Below are 23,090 nucleotides of genomic sequence, written 5' to 3' on the forward strand. Positions count from 1 at the left end.
GCAGCTGAGGAAGGTAGATCTGTGATCAACAGGAATTCACTGCGGGTAAGCAAGTATGTGCATCTCAGTTAACTATTGGGTCAGCTGCTGGAGCAGATTTGGGATCCTGCTCCTCACTCAAATGGCTGAGTGCATTGTTCAGCTCCTTATAAATCCTGTCAGTAAACTTTCCAGTGCTACACTGTGTAATTTGTCCACCAGAATTGTACAGGGTGGACTCTGGTTCAACAAGTCAGCATGGGCTTCAGTTGATTGATAAACTATATTTAAAGACCAGAGCTACAAATTGGTACCTGGCCTACCCAGCAACAGTGGTGGCGGCTCTCCTGCTCGTCTCCAGCCCACCTGCAACACCCGTTTGACCAGATCCTGGACATTCTCTGAAAGGAAGGATACGTGAATCAACATCAGAGTCTGCTCCCAATCAACATCCCCCAGCAGTGACAGTCAATCAGGCACTTTGCACAGGCTTCATGATTCCCAAAACTCATGGGCTGAGATGACAAGACAGAGAAGGGAAAATGACCAAGGATGTGCTCAAAGCAATGCAACATCTGCACTGACTTACGGAACACAGAAGAACAGGCCCTTCGGCCCACCGGACTATGTCCAGCTACCTAAACTAATGATGGCTAATTTCACTAATCCCTTCTGGCAGCTCATGTGCCATATCTCTCTGTTCTTTGCAACTTGTGATGAGTCAGTTCTCCATTAAACCTGTGCATACATAATTGCCAGAAAGCTCAACTGTCACTTTGATATTCATGTCACTCTCTAGGAGCATCTTAAACCCCTCTGTTGTATCTGCCTTCAACACCATCCCTGGTAGTGCATTCCAGGCATCCCCCAATCTGTACTTGACCTATACGTTTACTTCAAACTTTACCCCTCTCACCTTAAATGCATGGCTTCTTGTCATAGATATACTATGACAAGTTCACTCCATCTAAGCCTCTCGTAATTATACAAAATTCTCTGAAATTAACCAAAGTATGTCTTGGCTCTCTTAGGAGACCAGTAACTGGACAGGTAGTGCAGGAGAATGGAGCCAATTTGAAATGCACTAGTACAATAGGTGTTATTTTTGTACTGTACGTAAATAAGGGATATTCTAATAAGCATTCTTCTCCAAGTTAGGGTTTAGCACATCTGTCATACTTTTCCGGGAATCAGCTGGGTACTGGATTTCCTCAAGAAGGCAAAGACAAATCCTCAAATCTTTCTCTTGTTCGGCCTGCTGAATTCTTCCCATGACAAAGTCTATTTTGGAAGTCCGGTGTCAGCCACTGACCAACCCCACAAATTGACTGGGTATCAGAGTGGGAGAGGGCAGTTACAGGTTCATTTGTGACTTTATTGCACAGATGGCATTGAGGTTATTATTTTCAGAGCCTCAAAGCAGCTGTCATTGGTAGTGCATGAAGGATTTAGAAGGGCAGTAATCACTGCTGCTCTGGAAGCATGAGTTTAATGCTAGACGTGGCAGCAGAGTGACCAGCCTGACACTATTGTTCCCTCTAATTTGCAATGACCAGTGTGCACAAAAATCTTGTGCTGTGCAATTTTTTTGCCTAGTGACACCATGTACGCACTGAATAATTTCTTCATATAGGCTTCCCTTGGCCTCTCTGGATCCAAGAGAAACCAACCCAAGTTTGTCCACAACTCTACTACAACTGCCCTCTAAGCCAGACAACATTCTGTCAACCTCTTCTGCACCCTTTCCATAGCCTCCACATCCTTCATGCAATGCGGCAACCAGAATTGATGTGGTCTAACCGGTTTTATATAGCTGCTACGTAACTTGCTGTCTTGAACTCATTGCATCGATTAAAGGCAAGCACAAAATAAACTTTCATATCACACCTTCATATGTTTGGCCTTTGGACACCTGGTGTGCAGAATGAGAGTGCTGGAAATGCCCTGTGCAGAGACAGTGTTACAGATCGTCACCCTCCACTTAGAACTGACCAGTTCTGATAAGGGAGCACACTGAGGTCATTACCTTCATACTGACTCCGGGAGGCCCATTAGAATAACACTGGAGGTCACAGACTAGTCTGAATAGGGAAGAGAGAGAAAGCTGTAGATAACAGGAAGTTTGAGGTCTTTTCAAAAAAGAAACCAAATGTGAGCCCGAAATGCAGAACAAGATATTGGACGTAGTGTCAGTGAATAGTTGCTTTCAGCTGGAGGGACTGCTTGGATATCGGAAAGGGCAGGGCTGCATGAGAAAGCTAGCATGCTTGTTTTCCTTGCTATGTGTGCTGAATATAAGAGTGAGGAAGCCATGCTGAAGCAATATAAAACTTTACTCAGACCGGACCCAGTACTGCTCCGGTCAGCCCATTGGAGGAAGCAAGTGGAGAGGGCACAAAAAAGGGTTACAATGAAAGTTGCCCGGATTAGAGCAACTGAGCTTTCAGGAAAGGTTGGACAAACTTGGGTGATGGAGACCACACCAAGATTGAGAGGCACAGATAGAGGGTCAAAATCTTTTCTCCAGGGTAGAAATGCCAAACATTTTTAATGGTTTTGCTTCTACAGTTACATAGAAGAAGTTTAAAAGCAACGTGAGGGACGTTTTCTTATGCAGGGACAGGTAGGTGACAGTATAGGTTACCTGGGATAGCAGTCGAAACAGACAGTCCAGTGGAATTAAAGATGCTTTCAGATAGACACATATATATGAAGGAAATTGAGACAGATAGCCATAAGCCAATAAGACATAGGAGCAGAATTAGCCCATCGAGTCTGCTCCGCCATTCTGTCATGGCTGATCCCGCATTCCACTCAACTCCATACACCTGCCTTCTCACCGTATCCTTTGATGCTCTGACAAATCAGAAAACAATCAACTTCTGCCTTAAATATACCCATGAACCTAGTCATGAACCTCCACCACAGTCTGTGGCAGAAAATTCCACAAGTTCTCTACTCTTCAGCTAAGAAAATACCCCCTCACCTCTGATCTAAAAGCTCGGCCCTCAACTTTGAAGCTGTGCCCTCCTGTTCTGGATATCCCCACCAGAGGGAACATCCTCTCCACATCCACCTTATCTCGGCCTTTCAACATTCAGTAGGTTTCAATGAGATCCCCCTCATTCTTCCAGATTCCAGTGAGTACAGGCCCAAAGTTGCCAAACACTCCTCATATGTTAACCCCTTCATTCCTGGAATCAACCTCATGAACCTTCTCTGGACTCTCTAATATACGGAGCCCAAAAACTGTTGACAATACTCCAAGTGCAGTCTGACTTGTGTCTTATTAAAGGCTCAGCATTATCTCCTTGCTTTTATATTCTATTCCCCTTGAAATAAATGCCAAAATTGCTTTTGTCTACTTTACCACAGACTCACCTGTACGTTAACCATTTGGGAGTCTTGCATGAAGACCCTGAAGTTCCTCAGCACCTCTGAAGTTTGAACCTTCTCCTCATTTAGATTTTAGCCTGCACTATTGTTCCCCAGGACCTTGAGGGAAGTTTGTGTAGAGATAGCAGGAGCTCTGACGGAGATCTTTAAGATGTCATTAGAAACGGGGATTGTGCCGGAGGATTGGCATATTGCTCATGTGGTTCCATTGTTTAAAAAGGGTTCTAGAAGGAAGCCTAGCAATTATAGACCTGTCAGTTTGACATCAGTGGTGGGTAAATTAATGGAAAGTATTCTTAGAGATAGTATTTATAATTATCTGGATAGACGGGATCTGATTAGAAGTAGCCAGCATGGATTTGTGTGTGGAAGGTCATGTTTGACAAACCTTATTGAATTTTTTGAAGAAGTTACGAGGAATGTTGACGAGGGTAAGGCAGTGGATGTAGTCTATATGGACTTCAGCAAAGCCTTTGACAAAGTTCCACATGGAAGGTTAGTTAAGAAGGTTCAGTCGTTAGGTATTAATGCTGGAGTAATAAAATGGATTCAACAGTGGCTAGATGGGAGATGCCAGAGAGTAGTGGTGGATAATTGTTTATCGGGATGGAAGTCAGTGACTAGCGGGGTGCCTCAGGGATCTGTTTTGGGCCCAATGTTGTTTGTAATATACATAAATGACCTGGATAATGGGGTGGTAAATTGGATTAGTAAGTATGCTGATGATACTAAGGTAGGAGGTGTTGTGGATAATGAGGTGGGTTTTCAAAGCTTGCAGGGAGATTTATGCCAGTTAGAAGAATGGGCTGAACGTTGGCAGATGGAGTTTAATGCTGAGAAGTGTGAGGTTCTACATTTTGGCAGGAATAATCCAAATAGAACATACAGGGTAAATGGTAGGGCATTGAGGAATGCAGAGGAACAGAGAGATCTAGGAATAACTGTGCATAGTTCCCTGAAGGTGGAGTCTCATGTAGATAGGGTGGTGAAGAAGGCTTTTGGAATGCTGGCCTTTATAAATCAAAGCATTGAGTACCAAAGTTGGGATGTAATGTTAAAATTGTACAAGGCATTGGTAAGGCCAAATTTGGAATATTGTGTGCAGTTCTGGTCACTGAATTATAGGAAAGATATCAATAAATTAGAAAGAGTGCAGAGACGATTTACTAGGATGTTACCTGGGTTTCAGCACTTGAGTTACAGAGAAAGGTTGAACAAGTTAGGACCCTATTCATTTGAGCGTAGAAGGTTGAGGGGGGATTTGATCGAGGTATTTAACATTTTGAGAGGGATAGATAGAGTTGACGTGAATAGGCTGTTTCCATTGAGAGTAGGGGAGATTCAAACGAGAGGACATGATTTGAGAGTTAGGGGGCAGAAGTTTAAGGGAAACACGAGGGGGTATTTCTTTACTCAGAGAGTGATAGCTGTGTAGAATGAGCTTCCTGTAGAAGTAGTAGAGGCCAGTTCAGTTGTGTCATTTAAGGTAAAATTGGATAGGTATATGGACAGGAGAGGAGTGGAGGGTTATGGACTGAGTGCGGGTAGGTGGGACTGTGGTGAACTATGTGCCTGTCTGGACACGCCCCTGCTGACTGCTCCTGTGGCTCCTCCCACAGGCCCCTGTATAAAGGCGATCTGAGGCCTGACGCTCGGCCTCAGTCTCCAGGACATAGTATGATGGACACTCACTCCTGGTTCCTTCTTCCAGTCAATAAAAGCCGATATCTCGCCTTACGTCTCAGTGTGAGTTATTGATGGTGCATCAGGGACTAGGTGAGATTAAGAGTTCAGCACGGACTAGGAGGGCCGAGATGGCCTGTTTCCGTGCTGTGATTGTTATATAAGGTTATATGGTGGTTAACAACCTATAAATGCAGCAATGGCCCCAGCAAAACGGAAAAGCCACTTAACTCCAAATCACAGCCATGTGACTCATAAAAGTGCAGGTTATTTTAAACAGCTTTTGGAATCCCAAGGAGTAAAGCTTTTGTTGATGAAGCCACAGGTAAGACCCGTAAAGCAAGTCACTTTGCAGCAGAACTTATTACCCAGAAAGGGAAACGTCACACAGTCGTTGAGAAGCTGATAATGTCGGCATGTAAAATTATAGTGGGTAAAATGCTCGGACAAGATGCAGTACGAGAAATTGAGAAGGTTTCACACTCAGTGATGATCACTTGTGATGATCAGGAAGGAAGAAGAGTGCTGAGGAGTGATGGCGCGATCGTCGGTGACGATTCTGGATCTGCAGACTGGCACAGTCGGGACTCGGGAGCAGCCGGGATGTGGGCACTTCCTACGTCTCCTCTTCTGGATTCCTCCATCCTTGGTTGCACCGGCAGTCTCTGTCCCAAGCCGGCTGCAGACACTCGTTGACGTCGATATTTGTCTGAGACAGCTGCTGCTTAAGTTGGTCTGTGTACCTCTTGCGCGGGGCACCATGATCTCTCTTGCCCTGAAGTACTGCTTTCGGTAACCTGGAGTTGTCCGTACGAGACACGTGGCCTGGCCAGTGGAACTGCTGGAGCAGCAAAGTGCCTGCAATGCTTGGAAGCTGAGCCCCCTCCAGGACCTCGTTGATTCTGCCAAGTGCTTTGATGATGAAAGGCCTACTTAGCAGACACTTTTCATCACATGAAAAAGTTGAACAAGTCTCAGCGAGGCCCTGGATAAAATGTTATGACTTCATGTGACTAAACTTTTGTGAAAGGGAGGAGAAATACTATAAGCATTTATTTGTGATAGGAGGGGCTGGTGTTTGCACCTGAAGGATTGGGCTGATCTGAGAGTGGGCAGGATTACTATGTGAGGGCCTGGAGTATGGTGGGTCAGAGTCTTAAAGCTCAATACAAGAGACCATAACGTGAAACTGTACGGTGTCATGGGTCACAGAGTGTGAAGGGTGAGAATGTGGAAGATCGGAGTGTGGAGTGACGGAATGTAAAGGGTCAGAGTGCAGAGGGTCAGAGTGTGAGGAGTCAGAGTATGAAGGGTCAGGGTGTGGAGGGTCAGATGTAAAGGGTCAGATAATGAAGAGTCAGAGAATGGAGGGTCAGAGTGTGCAGGGTCAAAGTGTGGAGTTTGAGAGTGTGGAGAGTGGGAGTGCTTTTGTTTCAGCACACATGCATACTTTTTATAATTTCAAAAATAATCTTTATTCGTAATGTATGAATATACATGAAAATAAAACATTGCAGGTAACCTTTTCCTTTCCTTGTACCAGCTGATCAGCATATTCAGGAGCATTGGTGTTGGTGCTGTTGCATGTCTGTCTGTGGGACGTGTCTTTGCCCTGTGGCTGTCCCTCAGTATCCCAACCCTGCTGGCTCGTGGCGAACTTGTGCTGAGTCATTCTCTCTCAGCAGCTTTTCCCGACACGCCTCTGCTGCTCAAGCTCCTCCTTGCCACTGTAAAATCCCGAGGCAGAGCCAAGAACGAGCAGAGTTCCTGCAGGTCGGTGAGCTGGCCATCCCCCTGGAGTGCAACCCCAGCTGGTAAGCGTTTCATCTGTCAATGTTCCTGCTTGTAACACCAGTGGCTCTGGTCTAAATGTTGAAGGGTTGGTGGGGGCGGTAGATGTGGTGTGATTACACTCCTCCCTCCCCACTGGAGCTGCTGGGAGGTGCTAGGCATATAGTGGCCCCTCTCTGCCACCCCTCTCAAGTCAGGCATCCTCTCAAAAACCTCTATGTCGAATGGCCTCTGGCCCCTGCCTCGAGCGTGGATGATATTGACAGGAAGAGCCAGATTTGGTCTCTTACGACAAGAATCACTCGGTTGTCTTCTCCACTACGTCCTGCGGAAGCTGGGTAAGGATGGGGCCATCTTCCATCTCTTTGTCAACAGCCTCTCAACCTCATCAGCTCCCTCCCCGAAGTCTGCAGCAGTTAAGGCCGAGGCTCAGGTAACAGGTTCGCGCCCAGCTCCAGATCCTGGCTTTTCCTAGCAGCGTGGACTCCATCCCGAGCAACCGGCTCTGCCGACAGGCGTCGTGCTGACGGGGCAGGGGCTGGCCCTAGGCGGGGTGTTGGGGATGCATGTCTGGTCTGGCAGCAAGGGCAAGCTTTTGTGTCCTCAGGTGAAGGCTGCTTGGCTGTGAGGCAACCTGCTTTGTCCACAGCGAGCTGTCACTTTTGGATTTGGGTCCAGAAGTTCTCTATGCATCTGTACACCTTCCGCATGGACAATGTCTGCTGCCAGGTCTTTGGTTGGCAGCCCGGCAACATCTCTTTCCTGATTCCCATCTCTCCCGGAGACAGCGATTCTGGTCCACAAAGTCAGGGGGCCCTCGTCAGGCTGACAACTTTGCTCTTTCAAATAGGCGTTTACTGTGTTTCTGTCCATAACCGAGTTACACGCACCCCCCTCCCCCATCACCGACTGTTGGCGGAGAGGCACGTTTGATGTTTCCGCTCTGTGTGACCTCAGCATTTGTGAAGGAGTCGTGCATGTCATAGCCATGTGTCAGCTGCTTGGGAGCCGGGCTCCATGTACCACGAGTTCTTCAACACGGGTTTCTCTGCTGTCAGGAGCCGGGCTCCATGTACCACGTGTTCTTCAACACGGGTTTCTCTGCTGCCAGGAGCCGGGCTCCATGTACCACGTGTTCTTCAACACGGGTTTCTCTGCTGTCAGGAGCCGGGCTCCATGTACCACGTGTTCTTCAACATGGGTTTCTCTGCTGTCAGGAGCCGGGCTCCATGTACCACGTGTTCTTCAACACGGGTTTGTCTGCTGCCAGGAGCCGGGCTCCATGTACCACGTGTTCTTCAACACGGGTTTCTCTGCTGTCAGGAGCCAGACTCCATGTACCACGTGTTCTTCAACACGGGTTTCTCTGCTGCCAGGAGCCGGGCTCCATGTACCACGTGTTCTTCAACACGGGTTTCTCTGCTGTCAGGAGCCAGGCTCCATGTACCACGTGTTCTTCAACACGGGTTTCTCTGCTGTCAGGAGCCAGGCTCCATGTACCACGTGTTCTTCAACACGGGTTTCTCTGCTGCCAGGAGCCGGGCTCCATGTACCACGTGTTCTTCAACATGGGTTTCTCTGCTGTCAGGAGCCGGGCTCCATGTACCACGTGTTCTTCAACACGGGTTTCTCTGCTGCCAGGAGCCGGGCTCCATGTACCACGTGTTCTTCAACACGGGTTTCTCTGCTGCCAGGAGCCGGGCTCCATGTACCACGTGTTCTTCAACACGGGTTTCTCTGCTGTCAGGAGCCGGGCTCCATGTACCACGTGTTCTTCAACATGGGTTTCTCTGCTGTCAGGAGCCGGGCTCCATGTACCACGTGTTCTTCAACACGGGTTTGTCTGCTGCCAGGAGCCGGGCTCCATGTACCACGTGTTCTTCAACACGGGTTTCTCTGCTGTCAGGAGCCAGACTCCATGTACCACGTGTTCTTCAACACGGGTTTCTCTGCTGCCAGGAGCCGGGCTCCATGTACCACGTGTTCTTCAACACGGGTTTCTCTGCTGTCAGGAGCCAGGCTCCATGTACCACGTGTTCTTCAACACGGGTTTCTCTGCTGTCAGGAGCCAGGCTCCATGTACCACGTGTTCTTCAACACGGGTTTCTCTGCTGCCAGGAGCCGGGCTCCATGTACCACGTGTTCTTCAACACAGGTTTCTCTGCTGTCAGGAGCCGGGCTCCATGTACCACGTGTTCTTCAACACGGGTTTCTCTGCTGCCAGGAGCCGGGCTCCATGTACCACGTGTTCTTCAACACGGGTTTCTCTGCTGCCAGGAGCCGGGGGGCAGGTCCTTTCCTCCAAGTGCACTGGCGAGTTAGCTACTGGATCTCCTGCTCAATCTCATCAAACTGGACCTGGTGGCTTCTTTTCCTTGCAAGTGCTAACTGTGGGGCCCTCAAGGCAGCCCGTAAATAGTGGGCTCCTTGTCGGATAGAAGTCGACAGGCTATCAGTGAAAAACAGGATGCTGAAGCTGATGGAAACATGGAGCAACAAGCACAAACTACTGGAGGAACTCAGCAGGTGTGGAAGGAAGTAGACAATGGGTGAATGAAATGTCCATCTGAGTGACGTCAACCTGAAACGTGAACCATTCATTTCCCTCCATGGATTCTGCCTCACCTCGATTTTATGACCTTAGGAGGAGGAAACCTGAGGTTCATGAGAGAGTCCTCATCGGGGGAATCGAAGGTGGAGAGGGTCAGCAACTTTAAATTGCTCGGTGTTATCATTTCAGAGGACTTGCCCTGGGCCTAGCATGTAAGTGCAATTATGAGGAAAGCACAGTAGTGCCTCTACTTCTTTAGGAGTTTAAAGTCTTGGAAGATTTGGCATGACATCTAAAACTTTGGCAAACTTTCATAGATGGAGTGGAGAGTGTATTGACTGGCTGCATCACAGCCTGGTATGGAAACACCAATGTCCTTGAATGAAAAATTTTCCAAAAGTAGTGGATACAGCCTCCTCCACCATGAGTAAAGTCCAGCCCGCCATTGAGCACATCCAAGTGGAGTATTGTCACAGGAAATCAGCATTCATCATCGTGGACCCCACACCCAGGACCTGCTCTTTTCTCATTGCTGCCATCAGGAAGAAGCCTCACAACTCACACCACCGAGTTCAGAAACAGTGATTACCCCTCAACCATTATTGTCCTTCAACCAAATGGGAGAACTTCACATGCCCATCACTGAAATGTTCCCACAACCTACGGATCCACTTTCAAGGACTCTACAGCTTATGTTCTCAAAATTTATTGTATATTTATTTATTATTAATATTACTGTTATTATTTCTGTTTGTATTTGAGGTTTGTTGTCTTTTGCACATTGGTTGTTCACCTTGTTGGTGTGGTCTTTCATTGATTCTATTACAATTATTGTGTGCGCCCACAGGAAAATGAATCTCAGGGTTGTATATATCTACTTTGATAATAAATTTACTTTGAACTTTGATGTTCATGCTGCCGGGGAGAAGCTACTTGTCTGTGCCAGAAGCCAGAATTTCCCCACAGACTCATCTCCTGGATTTGGAAGAGGGGCTGGGTCAGGAACTGTCATCAAGGAGGAGGCGTCCGTGCTCTGTGCCTCAGGAGAACTCAGATCCAGAGTCAACAGAGTGGATGAAGAGCTGTGGTGCGGATTCTGTCCTGCATGGAGCATCTAGACAGCCCCAAGAGAGACACCTGGTGTATGACCACTTCCAGGCTCCAAAAGCCAGTCGGGATGGTCTGTTGGGATCGCTTCTGACATTTGTCTGCCTTGAGAAATCAGTCCTACACTTACCTGCCCTCCCCAATATCTGGCATCTTCTTCTACACATTCAGAAGCCAATCTGCAAATCATCGCCAATATGTTCCTTGAAACTTGTGATGGGATGGGACTTGCGCTCAGCAACTTCAAAATGAAAAGTCCGCTGCTGGCCTGTCCACCGTGAAACACTGTCCTGCAAGCATGCCACACACACAGAGCACAGTGGGTCAGGCAGTGGGGAACGGACAGTTGACGATATGGATCACGTCCTTCATCAGGACTGGAAAGCAAGAGCAGTGGTAGCCAGAAGAAAGGGTGGAGCAAGAGCTGGCAGGACACAGGTGGACCCAGATGAGGAGGGCAAATAAGCAGATTAGGGAGGGGGAGAGTGGGGCTGTTGTCAGAAGCTGGGACGTGATAAGTAAAAGTGAGCAAGGGTGGAAGAAGTTGGAGTCTGACAGGAAGGGAAGGTGGTCCATAGAGTCGAGGGACGGACCCACCACAAAACCTATAGTTCTTTCCATGTTCTGGGAGGAACTGAGGCCTGACACTCACCACAGCCTTCAATCTATTGGATATGCTTTCATCAGTCAAGGAAATCAAGGCCTCAAATAAAACACAGAACTAACAATTGACTGAGACACACAGGTGCTGGTGGAACTCATGACAGCATCGATGGAGGGAAATAAACAGTTGACATTGTAGGCCAGGACCGGTCATCAGGGCTGGAAAGGAAGGGGGCTGAAGCCAAACTAAGAAGGAGGGGCAGACGATGAAGATCCCTGTCCTCCTATATGCTTCCAAGATCAAGACCCCACACCCATACCTCAGTGTTCCAGAGTGATATTCCCAAAAATGTTTCTGCAGAATGTTCCACTGGAAGGATAAGTGATCCTACTTCCCCAGGAACTGTTTCCCGAGTCAGTTGATTACTTTGGGCTTAGCTGGGTCATTCACAGGCTTAACATCAGATCTCCTATTTGGATACAGGTGTTGGAAATCTGGAGTGAAAGAAAAACTGCTGGAATAACTCAGTGGGTCGAACTACATCTGTGAGGGATGGGATAGTCAACCATTTGGATTGAGACCCTGCGTCACGACTGAAGTTTGTCAAGGTAAGAAGCTACCAGAGGAAAATATTCAAGGAAGTATTCATTCATTGGAAGGGGTTACTAGAGGAAAGCAGTCAGGAATAAGACCATAATACAAAGGGACAGAATTAGGCCATTAAGCCCATTGAGTCTGCTCTGTTATTCCATCATGGCTGACCTCGGACCCCACTCAAACCCTTACACCCACCTTCTCGCCATACTCTTTGATACACTGACCGATCACGACACGATCAACTTCTGCCTTAAATATACGCACGGACTTGGCCTCCATCGCAGTCTGTGGCAGAGCATTCCACAGATTCACCACTCTGTTTAAAAAAATTCTTCCTTACCTCTGCTCTAAAAGGGCAAGTTTGAGGCTGTGCTCTCTGGTTCTGGATACCCCCACCATAGGAAACATCCTCTCCATATCCACTTTATCCCGTCCTTTCAACATTAATGAGATCCCCATGCATTCTTCTAAATTACAGTGAGTACAGGCCCAAAGCTGCCAAACACTCATCATATGTTAACCTCTTCATCCCTGGAATAATCTTCATGAACCTCCTATGAACTCTTTCCAAAGACAACACATCCCTTCCAAGATATGAGGCCCAAAACGGTTGACAATACCTCAAGAGCAGCCTGACTAGTGTCTTGTAAAGCTGACTCCTTGATTTTATATTCTATTCCTATTGAAATAAATGCCAACATTGCATTTGCCCTCTTTACCACAGACTCAACTGTAAATTAACTTTCTGGGAGTCTTGCATGAGGACTCCTAAGTCCCTCTGCACCTCTGATGTTTGAACTAGCTTCTCTTTCGATAATAATTCACACTATTGTTCCTTTTACCAAAATATATTACCATACATTTCCCAACACTGTATTCCATTGCCACTTTTTTGCCCATTCTTCCAATTTGTCTAAGTCCTGCTGCAATCAAATTGCTTCCTCAGCACTGCATATCCTATCTTCATATCATTCACATACTTTGCCACACTGACCCCTGAGGACCACCTCTCATCACTGGCAACCAACCAGAAAAGGCCCCTTTTATTCCCACTCACTGCCTCCTGCCTGTCAGCCCTTCCTCTGTCCATGCCAGTATCTTCCCTGTAACACCAGAGGATTTTATTTGGTTAAGCAGCCTCATGTGTGGCACCTTATCAAAAACCATCTGAAATCCTAGTAAATGACATCCACTGCCTCTCCTTTGTCCAGCCTACTTGTTACTTACTCGAAGAACTCTAACAGATTTGTCAGGCAAGATTTCCTTTACCGAAGCATGCTGACTTTGACTAACTTTATCATTAGTCTCCAAGGATGTGTTCGTTCATGGGAGGAGGTTAGAGAGGAAAACATTCAAGGATGTGTTCAAAGCCTCTTTTTCCTTTCCTCTTCTGAAAGAGGATTATTCAATGGTTACAGAATGCAATGTTATACTGCTTCACCGTACACAGCATTTACAGTTCATCGCTGTGACATGCTCATCACTCTGCACTCATGCACACCACGGGCTATTTCCCAGGGACACACTGGCACAGTCATAGCCACCGAAGAGGAACAGGTCAGCTAGCGAGGAGCCTTCAGCACAGACCCATGAGCCCCCTCCCTCCACACTGTGGTGGAACCAAAGATTAGGTGCATGGGGCTAAAGTGTGGCCAAATCTTCTGGAGCATGTGATGGACTTCTGCGGCCCTCTGACGTGACCGCTCTTAGTGAAGGAGGATCTTTTGGATCGTACTGAGACCCTCAAATTCATTTATTGGGAGCAAGCAGGACAGTGCGTAACAGACTCTTCACACACCCCATCAGCCACCCCCCAGGGAGGGTGCAGGTCACCGTCAGTGCTGAGGGACTGCCTCAGAAGATGAGGGGAGCTCATTTGTTTGGACACAGTGGCTGTCCAACATCACCGATGGTCACAGAGGGAGGGGATTCATGTGCGCAATATTAGATGGCACAAAGCTGGCCAGGCATCCTGCAGAGTGAGAGAGGCTGTGTGGCTGGGAAAGCAGCTGGCAGGTGGAAAGAGGCATGCAATGTGAGCAACTCTCCCACTTTCATAGAAAGACAGAAAAGTGCTTTATTCTTTGGCGAGAGGTTTAAGGATGTTCTGGTGTTCAGAGAGACCAGAGTATCCATGTATCAGATGAGCATGCAGGTGTAGCAAGTTCATTGAGAAGGCAAACAATGTGATGAACTTCACTTTAAGACAATGAGAGCCAGCTAACTCCAAATACATGTGGCCCCAGTACAACCAGATCTGGAGTTTGATGTACTGGCCTTGTCTCCCCTGCAAGGAAGGATATAGTCCAGGTAGAACATGTGCAAAACAAGTTAACGAGGGTTCATTCAAACTCTGAATGATTTGTGGAAAAATAACACAGGGGAATCATTGGGAATGGCAATGTGGTATTCTTCAGACCTCTGACTTTATGCTTCAGTTTCAATGTCCCGTCTTGTCGGGTTAAGCACAACAGAATGAGCTGAGTGGTCTGTTGCAGTGCTAAATGGTTCTGTATTCTGTGTCAGCCTGAGTTCATGCAGTCAATGGAGCAGGAAAATTTCAGCTACTCTCCGTGAGAAAGGCTCTGTTCCAGAAGTGGCTTGTGGGAGCTTCATATTTGTTGTTGTTCCAGCTGCTTCCAGTAACCACGACGACACCTCCGGCATCCATTCAACATTCCGCTGCCTCTTCTTCCTCTTGGGAACAGGCAGCATTGCGGTGTACAAAGTGATCGGTGAAAATAGCACATCTATTGTTTCCACGTATGCACACCAATCATCTCCTCTCTGTGCTGAGCCCTGCCTCCTCTCTCTCCTGCTGCTCTGTTTACATCACTGCTATCTATCACTTCTCTTTTCTCTGGTACTGATGCACCATCAATAACTCACACTGAGACGTAAGGCGAGATATCGGCTTTTATTGACTGGAAGAAGGAACCAGGAGTGAGTGTCCATCATACTATGTCCTGGAGACTGAGGCCGAGCGTCAGGCCTCAGATCGCCTTTATACAGGGGCCTGTGGGAGGAGCCACAGGAGCATTCAGCAGGGGCGTGTCCAGACAGGCACATAGTTCACCACAGGTACGAGGCAAGAAATCAGGTCAGCTGTCACATTGCTTGCTGAGTGAGCATTTCAGAGAGAGTGACCATAACCCCTCATCTTTAGCCTAGACTTGGAAAGGGATAGGAGCAGACACTATGGGGCAGAGCTTAATTTGGGGAGGTCAAATTATGATACTAATAGGCAGAAACATTAGAGCATGACTGAGAATGGATGTACAACAAAAATGCAGGAAATTTGAAGTTAACTCATCAGGGGTGTTTGATAAGTTTGTGGCCTAAAATAGGAGATGAGTTATTAACTTCAAACTTTCTGCATAATCACTCAGAGTTGAACTGCACGTGCATGTAACGAGAGCTGTATAACTCATCTCCTTCTACCGTAGGCCACGAACTTATCAATCACCCCTCATAAATTGATTTGAGCGTAGGTTAAAAGGTCGGTGTAATATCATGAGCTGAAGGGCTTATACTGTTCTAAAAACATGGTCTCTCTGTAGTGATGCTTCCTTGTTCATACATTAGTGTCAGCCTGCCTCTCACTGGCATTCATCACTCTCTTCCTCCCCTCTCTAATTCCTCCCTCCTCCTCCCTCCATTTCTGCCTCTCCGTCTTTCTCTCTTTCCCTCTCTGTTTTCCTTTCTTTCTCCCTCCCTGCCATTTTCTCTGTCTTCTGCTCTCTTGTCCTCTCCTTGACTGTCTGCCCTCTCTGTTTTCCTCTCTCTTAATTTCTTCCCCTTCTCTCATTCCTTTTCCTCCACTGTCCTCTCCCTGTCATCCCATGCTCTGTTTCTCCCTCCTTTTTCCTTTCTCTCTTCTTTCTTTCTCTCCCTCTCTCACAAAACCTCTCCTCCACCTCTGCCTTTTTTCATTTCTCTCCTTCATCATCTCAGGAGTCCACTTTTGGTTTTCTAACTTCTGCTCCTGGGACCATGCGTGCTTTAGGCTGATCTGTGATAATTTACCTGCCAATATTTGATTCCACCACCCCTGGCAGGTCCCTGCACACCCCTCTGAAGTTAGCCCACATGAACATGGTTATTAACCTGAACTTTTTGGTTCAATGACCGGTGTTCTCCAGGGGCTCCCTGCTCATACACAGCCCATGGCTCATTTCCGAGAAGCAGATTCCACACTATCTCATTCCCAAGGACCTAGATATACAAAGGGTTCAGAACATCATTACTTTGCCCTTTACAGTAACATTGTCCCACTAACTTTCAGGTAACTATTATAGGACATGGAACAGTATGGTAACGTGCCCTTTGGCCTGCGATGTCTGTGCTAAAGAGGTTCCTTCTGTCTGCATGTCAAGCATATCCCTCCACTCCTTGCCTCTGGATATGCCTGTCTCCATGCTCTTAAACATTGCTCTCATATCGATCTCCATCACCTTCCGTGACAGCCTGCTAGTCCATTCCAGGTACCCGGTGCTCTCTGTGGAAAACACATCTGTTTGACAGTATTGAGGAGGTGTCTGCGTGAGTCACCCAGTCTGACATGGCTAAGTCCCCAGGCCTCAAAGAGGGGTGCCTACCAGTCAGCGTGGGCATATTTGGCCAAATGGCAGGTTTTTGTATGATCGTAGCAGGGACTTGGTCGGAAAGGCAGCACATTGGATTAATCATGCAGATGTCATTAACAGTTCCTGTTCTTTTCTGGCAGATTGAGAGCTGAGGAATCTTTTGGAGGAGACAAGCTGTCTGGGTGTGTTTCCATGAGCGATGGACCAGGCTACACAAAGACTCAGTCCCCTTCCTGTGGTTGTAATCGGTAAGATAGCATCTCCGACCAATCATACCAACATCTAGTAACCCCAATATGCTGGAGTGCATAGTCTCTGTAATACTTACTTCTGAGAGGGAGTCAGAGTGTCCAAAATCCTCTTACCATCATCCCTCTCTACTTATGTAGAATTCAGAGTTAAACGTTTTTGCTTTTTGTATCGTCAGACATTCTACCTTCTCCTTCTGACATCATAAGGTGGTTGTTATATTTTCTGGCCCTCAGTCTCACTGCAATGATTGTCAGTGTGAAGGTAGGTGGATTATGTCAGAGTGTGCACCAGCTCCAATGACCTGCCTGATCAAACCATGAAACTACCAGAGACTCAGGTTCGATTCCCACCTCAAACGATCAAACTACCAGAGACACAGGTTCGATTCCCACCTCAAACCATCAAACTACCAGAGACACAGGTTCGATTCCCACCTCAAACCATCAAAGTACCAGAGACCCAGGTTCGATTCCCACCTCAAACCCTCAAAGTACCAGAGACCCAGGTTTGATTCCCGCCTCAAACCCTCCAAGTACCAGAGACCCAGGTTCGATTCCCACCTCAAACCATCAAACTACCAGAGACTCAGGTTCGATTCCCACCTCAAACCCTCCAAGTACCAGAGACCCAGGTTCGATTCCCACCTCAAACCCTCCAAGTACCAGAGACCCAGGTTCGATTCCCACCTCAAACCCTCCAAGTACCAGAGACCCAGGTTCGATTCCCACCTCAAACCCTCAAAGTACCAGAAACCCAGGTTCAATTCCCACCTCAAACCCTCAAAGTACCAAAGACCCAGGTTCGATTTCCACCTCAAACCCTCAAAGTACCAGAGACCCAGGTTCAATTCCCACCTCAAACCCTCAAAGTACCAGAGACCCAGGTTCAATTCCCACCTCAAACCCTCAAAATACCAAAGACCCAGGTTCAATTCCCACCTCAAACACTCAAAGTACCAAAGACCCAGGTTCAATTCCCACCTCAAACCCTCCAAGTACCAGAGACACAGGTTCGATTCCCACCACAAACCATCAAACTACCAGAGACACAGGTTCGATTCCCACCTCAAACCATCAAAGTACCAGAGACCCAGGTTCGATTCCCACCTCAAACCATCAAACTACCAGAGACCCAGGTTTGATTCCCGCCTCAAACCCTCCAAGTACCAGAGACCCAGGTTTGATTCCCGCCTCAAACCCTCCATGTACCAAAGACCCAGGTTTGATTCCCGCCTCAAACCCTCCAAGTACCAGAGACCCAGGTTCGATTCCCACCTCAAACCATCAAACTACCAGAGACTCAGGTTCGATTCCCACCTCAAATCCTCCAAGTACCAGAGACCCAGGTTCGATTCCCACCTCAAACCCTCCAAGTACCAGAGACCCAGGTTCGATTCCCACCTCAAACCCTCCAAGTACCAGAGACCCAGGTTCGATTCCCACCTCAAACCCTCAAAGTACCAAAGACCCAGGTTCGATTCCCACCTCAAACCCTCCAAGTACCAGAGACACAGGTTCGATTCCCACCTCAAACCCTCAAAGTACCAGAGACCCAGGTTCGATTCCCACCTCAAACCCTCAAAGTACCAAAGACCCAGGTTCGATTCCCATCTCAAACCCTCAAAGTACCAAAGACCCAGGTTCGATTTCCACCTCAAACCCTCAAAGTACCAGAGTCCCAGGTTCGATTCCCATCTCAAACCCTCAAAGTACCAGAGACCCAGGTTTGATTCCCACCTCAAACCCTCCATGTACCAGAGACACAGGTTCGATTCCCATCTCAAACCCTCAAAGTACCAGAGACCCAGGTTCGATTCCCACCTCAAACCCTCAAAGTACCAGAGACACAGGTTCGATTCCCACCTCAAACCCTCAAAGTACCAGAGACACAGGTTCGATTCCCACCTCAAACCCTCAAAGTACCAGAGACCCAGGTTCGATTCCCACCTCAAACCCTCCATGTACTAGAGACCCAGGTTCGATTCCCACCTCAAACCCTCCATGTACCAGAGACCCAGGTTCGATTCCCACCTCAAACCCTCAAAGTACCAAAGACCCAGGTTCGATTCCCACCTCAAACCCTCCAAGTACCAGAAACCCAGGTTCGATTCCCACCTCAAACCCTCCATGTACCAGAAACCCAGGTTCGATTCCCATCTCAAACCCTCAAAGTACCAGAGACCCAGGTTCGATTCCCACCTCAAACCCTCAAAGTACCAGAGACCCGTGTTCGATTCCCACCTCAAACCCTCCAAGTACCAGAGACCCAGGTTCGATTCCCACCTCAAACCATCAAAGTACCAAAGACCCAGGTTCAATTCCCACCTCAAACCCTCAAAGTACCAGAGACCCAGGTTTGATTCCCACCTCAAACCATCAAAGTACCAAAGACCCAGGTTCAATTCCCACCTCAAACCCTCAAAGTACCAGAGACCCAGGTTTGATTCCCACCTCAAACCCTCAAAGTACCAGAGACCCAGGTTCGACTCCCACCTCAAACCCTCAAAGTACCAAAGACCCAGGTTCGATTCCCACCTCAAACCCTCCAAGTACCAGAGACATAGGTTCGATTCCCACCTCAAACCCTCAAAGTACCAGAGACCCAGGTTCGATTCCCACCGCAAACCCTCCATGTACCAGAGACACAGGTTCGATTCCCACCTCAAACCCTCAAAGTACCAGAGACCCAGGTTCGACTGCAACCTCAAATGTTGTCTATGCACCCCCCCCCCCACCCCGGAATCTGCAGGGTTTTGCCCAGATACTCTTATTCCCTCCCACATCCCAAAGACGTGTAGTTCAGATGGTTAATTATGCACTGTAAATCATCCCCACTGTGTGGGTGAATAAAGGAATCTGGGGCTGTGGTTGCAATTGAGAAAATCATATTAATGTAGGATTCATGTAAATGTGTAGTTGATTGTCAGTATGGACCTGGTGTGTTAAACTGCCTGTTTCAGTCTGATCCACTCTGTGAGTAAGCATGGATTTGGTGGCCTGAAAGGCCTATTTCCAGCTGATTCACTGTTTGTAAGCATGGGCCTGTTGGGCTGAGAGGCCTGTTTCTGTCTGATTCACTCTGTGAGTAAGAATGGACTTGGTGGGCCGAAAGGCCTGTTTCTGTCTGAATCACTCTGTGAGTAAGCATGGGCCTGGTGGGCCCAGAGGGCTGTTTCCAGCTGATTCACCCTGTGAGTAAGCATGGGCCTGGTGGGCCGAAAGGCCTGTTTCTATCTGATTCACTCTGTGAGTGAGCTTGGGCCTGGTGGGCCCAGAGGGCTGTTTCTGTCTGATTCACTCCGTGATTAAGCATGGACTTGGTGGGTCGAAAGGCCTGTTTCTGGCTGATTCACTCTGTGAGTAAGCATGGGCCTGGTGGGCCGAGAGGCCTGTTTCTGTCTGATTCACTCTGTGAGTAAGCATGGACTTGGTGGGCCGAAAGGCCTGTTTCCAGCTGATTCACTCTGTGAGTAAGAATGAGCCTTGTGGGCCGAGAGGGCTGCTTCCAGCTGATTCACTGTCAGTAAGTATGGGCCTGGTGGGCCAAGAGGCCTGCTTCTGTCTGATTCACTGTGAGTAAGCATGGTGGGCCGAAAGGCCTGTTTCCCGCTGATTCATTCTATGACTAAGCATTCACCTGAAGGAACTGGTCAAAGGCGGGGGCTGAGCTAAAAGACTGTGTCTGTGTCTGGCCGAGGTGCCACTGCCTATTCCCAGCCAGTACCCTCAACTGGGAGAGTGCAATCTCATCAGCAATTACTGCCCTCCCCACCATGACCCCCCTCTATTACTGCCTAAAGCTGCTTCTGAGTACTGCACACCCTAGGCAGAATCTCTCAGCTTCAGTTTCAATACCTACTGCCCCATGACAGCCTTGACCCTGGGCTCTCTACCCTTCAGCATGTGATTCTCTCATGAACTTTAACCTTAATTAATGGCCTGTTGAGGTGTTTGGCTGAGACTAAAGGAATATTAGTCTCTTTGGACTGGTAGTTGTACAGCCCATGCGTGGGTAGCAAGCAGGTCCCGTTCTTATGTTGTTTTTGTCCTTAAGTCAGAAAATAGATAAAAATCACTTGATCGGGCACTGTGCCTCCATGGTATTGCAATGAATGGCATCTAAAATATGTCAAAATGCTGGAGAAACTCAGCAAGTCAGGCAACATCTACAGAGGCACCCCATTCTCCTCCACCGATACCACCTGACCTGCTGAGTTCCTCCAGCATTTTGTTTATGCTGTACAATTAGTCAAAGTTGGGAAGGAGAACAAACTATTTTGGCCATTTGAAGGGAAGAATATATGCACCCACAAGGGATTTTTGAATTTAATAATATTATGAGAGCTCATTCCTATGTAGGCATGAAAATAAATCAGGTATTCATAACCTAGGTGATAAGTCAGGGACCAAGAGCTTGACAAAATATCTGGATGATTAAAGATTCCACGCAATATAAATAGAAGCTTGAATTGTGGAGAAATATGAATTGGGTTATCAATTAATCAGTGGTAGCAATCAGGAATAATGCAAACCAAAATTAAGTCTTTCATTGTATTTATAGTTAAGTCACATCCATTGATTCCTCAGGAGACTAAAGAAATGTATACGTCCCTTTAACTTTTATTGATCTCCATGGGGAGCATGACAACTGCTCTGGTCTAGACCGCAAGTGACTGCAGAGAACTGCAGTTTTAGCTCAGCACTTCATAGAAATCAGCTTTCCCTCTACGGAGCTAAAGCAAAGACCCCACCCGCTCCGGACACTCGCATCTCGCCCTCCCATTGGGCAGATGACACACGTCTGAAAGCACATTCCAACAGGCTGAAGGACAGCTCTTTTATGACTTTTGAGTGATCTTGACCTTACCATCGACTTCGTCATGGCCTTGCACCTTATCTCCCGCCTGCACCACACTTTCTCTGGAACATTCTATTCAGCATTCTGTAACTGCTTCCTCTTGCTCTACCTCAATGCATTCGCAAATGAATAAACCAGTTTACTGATGGATGTTCTCACTGGGGCGTGGTAGTAACTGCTGGGTGTTGACAAGAGTAGGAAGGCGCTGTTCAGGCTATCATGAGGAGGGGGAGATGGGAAGAAAGGAGAGCTGAGAGGGGGTGGTATGAGTGAGGAGAGCTGGGGAAAGGGTGACTAATGGAAAAGGCGTGGAATGGAGATGCGAACGGTGGGAGTCAGGGTGATTGAGGAGAGTGAAGCAGAGAGAGATGGAATTGTAGAGGGAGTAGAGAGAAAGGAATGGAGGGATGAGGACGTAGTTGTAGAGGGGCGGGATGGAAACATTGCTTTCTGCAATCACCCCAGTGGATGTTAGGGTGGGGTTTACAGTGATTTCTGGGGAGGATGTTGACGGCTCCATCCTGACTATCTCATTCCCCATCCCATGCCACTGTGAGCTCCTCTGTCTCTGAGCAGAGCCTCACTGACTGTTTTATTTCACTAGCAGCTGAGGATCTTCACAACCTCTGACAGGGTTTTGTGTCTTTCAACAGGGAATGGGCCCTCTGCCATTTGTCTGTCCTATTTCCTGTCTGGATATCGGCCTTACTTTAAGGAATCTTCAGTCCATCCCAATCCAATTCTTCAACGGAAATTGGAGGCAAATCTGGGGAGATCCATCGTCGATCAGGTAATGTAAAGTGACTAGGTTTGAGGACAAGGAGACTTTGCTGCATTTGATCTTTTTCCCCTTTCAGCTTTTGAACCATACAGTATGCTTAAAGAATCATGAATGTTTCTAGCACAGTTAAACAGACTTATAAAAGCCATGTGTCATAGACAGAGGTATAGCATGGATAAAAGCCTTTCAGCCCACTGAATCCATGCTAACCATCTGCTATCCATTTACACTAAAATGACATTAATACTGCATTTTTATTCTCCACAGTCACCATCAACTCCCCCATGGATTCAACCCCGCACTCACACACCAGGGGTAATTTTCAGCAGCCTATCAATCAATCAGCTGTTTTTTAGGATATGGGTATAAACCCAAGCACCCAACGGGAACACATTCAGTTACAGGGAGAGCATGCGAGCTCCACACAAACAGCACTGAAGGTTGGGATTGAACCTGTGTCCGGCTCTGCCTGTTGTGTCACTGCCTAGTACGTTTCTGAGTCCATTCCTGCACCATCATGTTCTAGCTCTGTGAAAAAGCAATTACACTTATTTTTAATTTTTCAAACCATATTTCTTCACTGTCAAGAACCCGTTGGACTTGCTTCCATGATCACCTTCCCAGGCAGAGGATATCCGCCCCCTGCTTTAGCTATTTCAGAGGCCTTGCTCAGTACAGGCCCACCTGCTCTCCCTCCAAGGTTGTTCACAGTCTGAAGAGACGCTGGAGGCTGGCAGAGATGGGGCAATAGAGAAACCTGTTCTCTGACCATCTCCAGAACTGTCTGTCACCCACCTCACTCTGGGTGTGTGGGTGAGACTGGCCGAGGCACTAAGTCTCATTTCATCTCATACTGTATTGATCTGTGAAAACAGTTTGCAAGATGAGCTTTTCACTCCATCTCAG

At 47.6% G+C, this 23,090-nt stretch overlaps 1 protein-coding gene across 1 annotated transcript in view; it reads left to right on the forward strand.

Moving 5' to 3' along the window:
* Window positions 1–6,735: 6,735 nt before the first annotated feature.
* Window positions 6,736–23,090, forward strand: part of LOC132406657 (oxidative stress-induced growth inhibitor 1-like) — a 30,554-nt gene continuing 14,199 nt past the window's right edge. Inside the window, exons 1-4 of the mRNA XM_059992479.1 lie at window positions 6,736–6,872; window positions 11,595–11,719; window positions 16,435–16,542; window positions 22,057–22,193. Of these exons, the coding sequence (XP_059848462.1) occupies window positions 16,494–16,542; window positions 22,057–22,193 (186 nt within the window). The 5' untranslated portion in view covers window positions 6,736–6,872; window positions 11,595–11,719; window positions 16,435–16,493. The remainder of the gene's footprint in view (window positions 6,873–11,594; window positions 11,720–16,434; window positions 16,543–22,056; window positions 22,194–23,090) is intronic.

Source organism: Hypanus sabinus, chromosome 17 (assembly GCF_030144855.1).
Source record: "Hypanus sabinus isolate sHypSab1 chromosome 17, sHypSab1.hap1, whole genome shotgun sequence".
Classification (NCBI taxonomy): domain Eukaryota; kingdom Metazoa; phylum Chordata; class Chondrichthyes; order Myliobatiformes; family Dasyatidae; genus Hypanus; species Hypanus sabinus.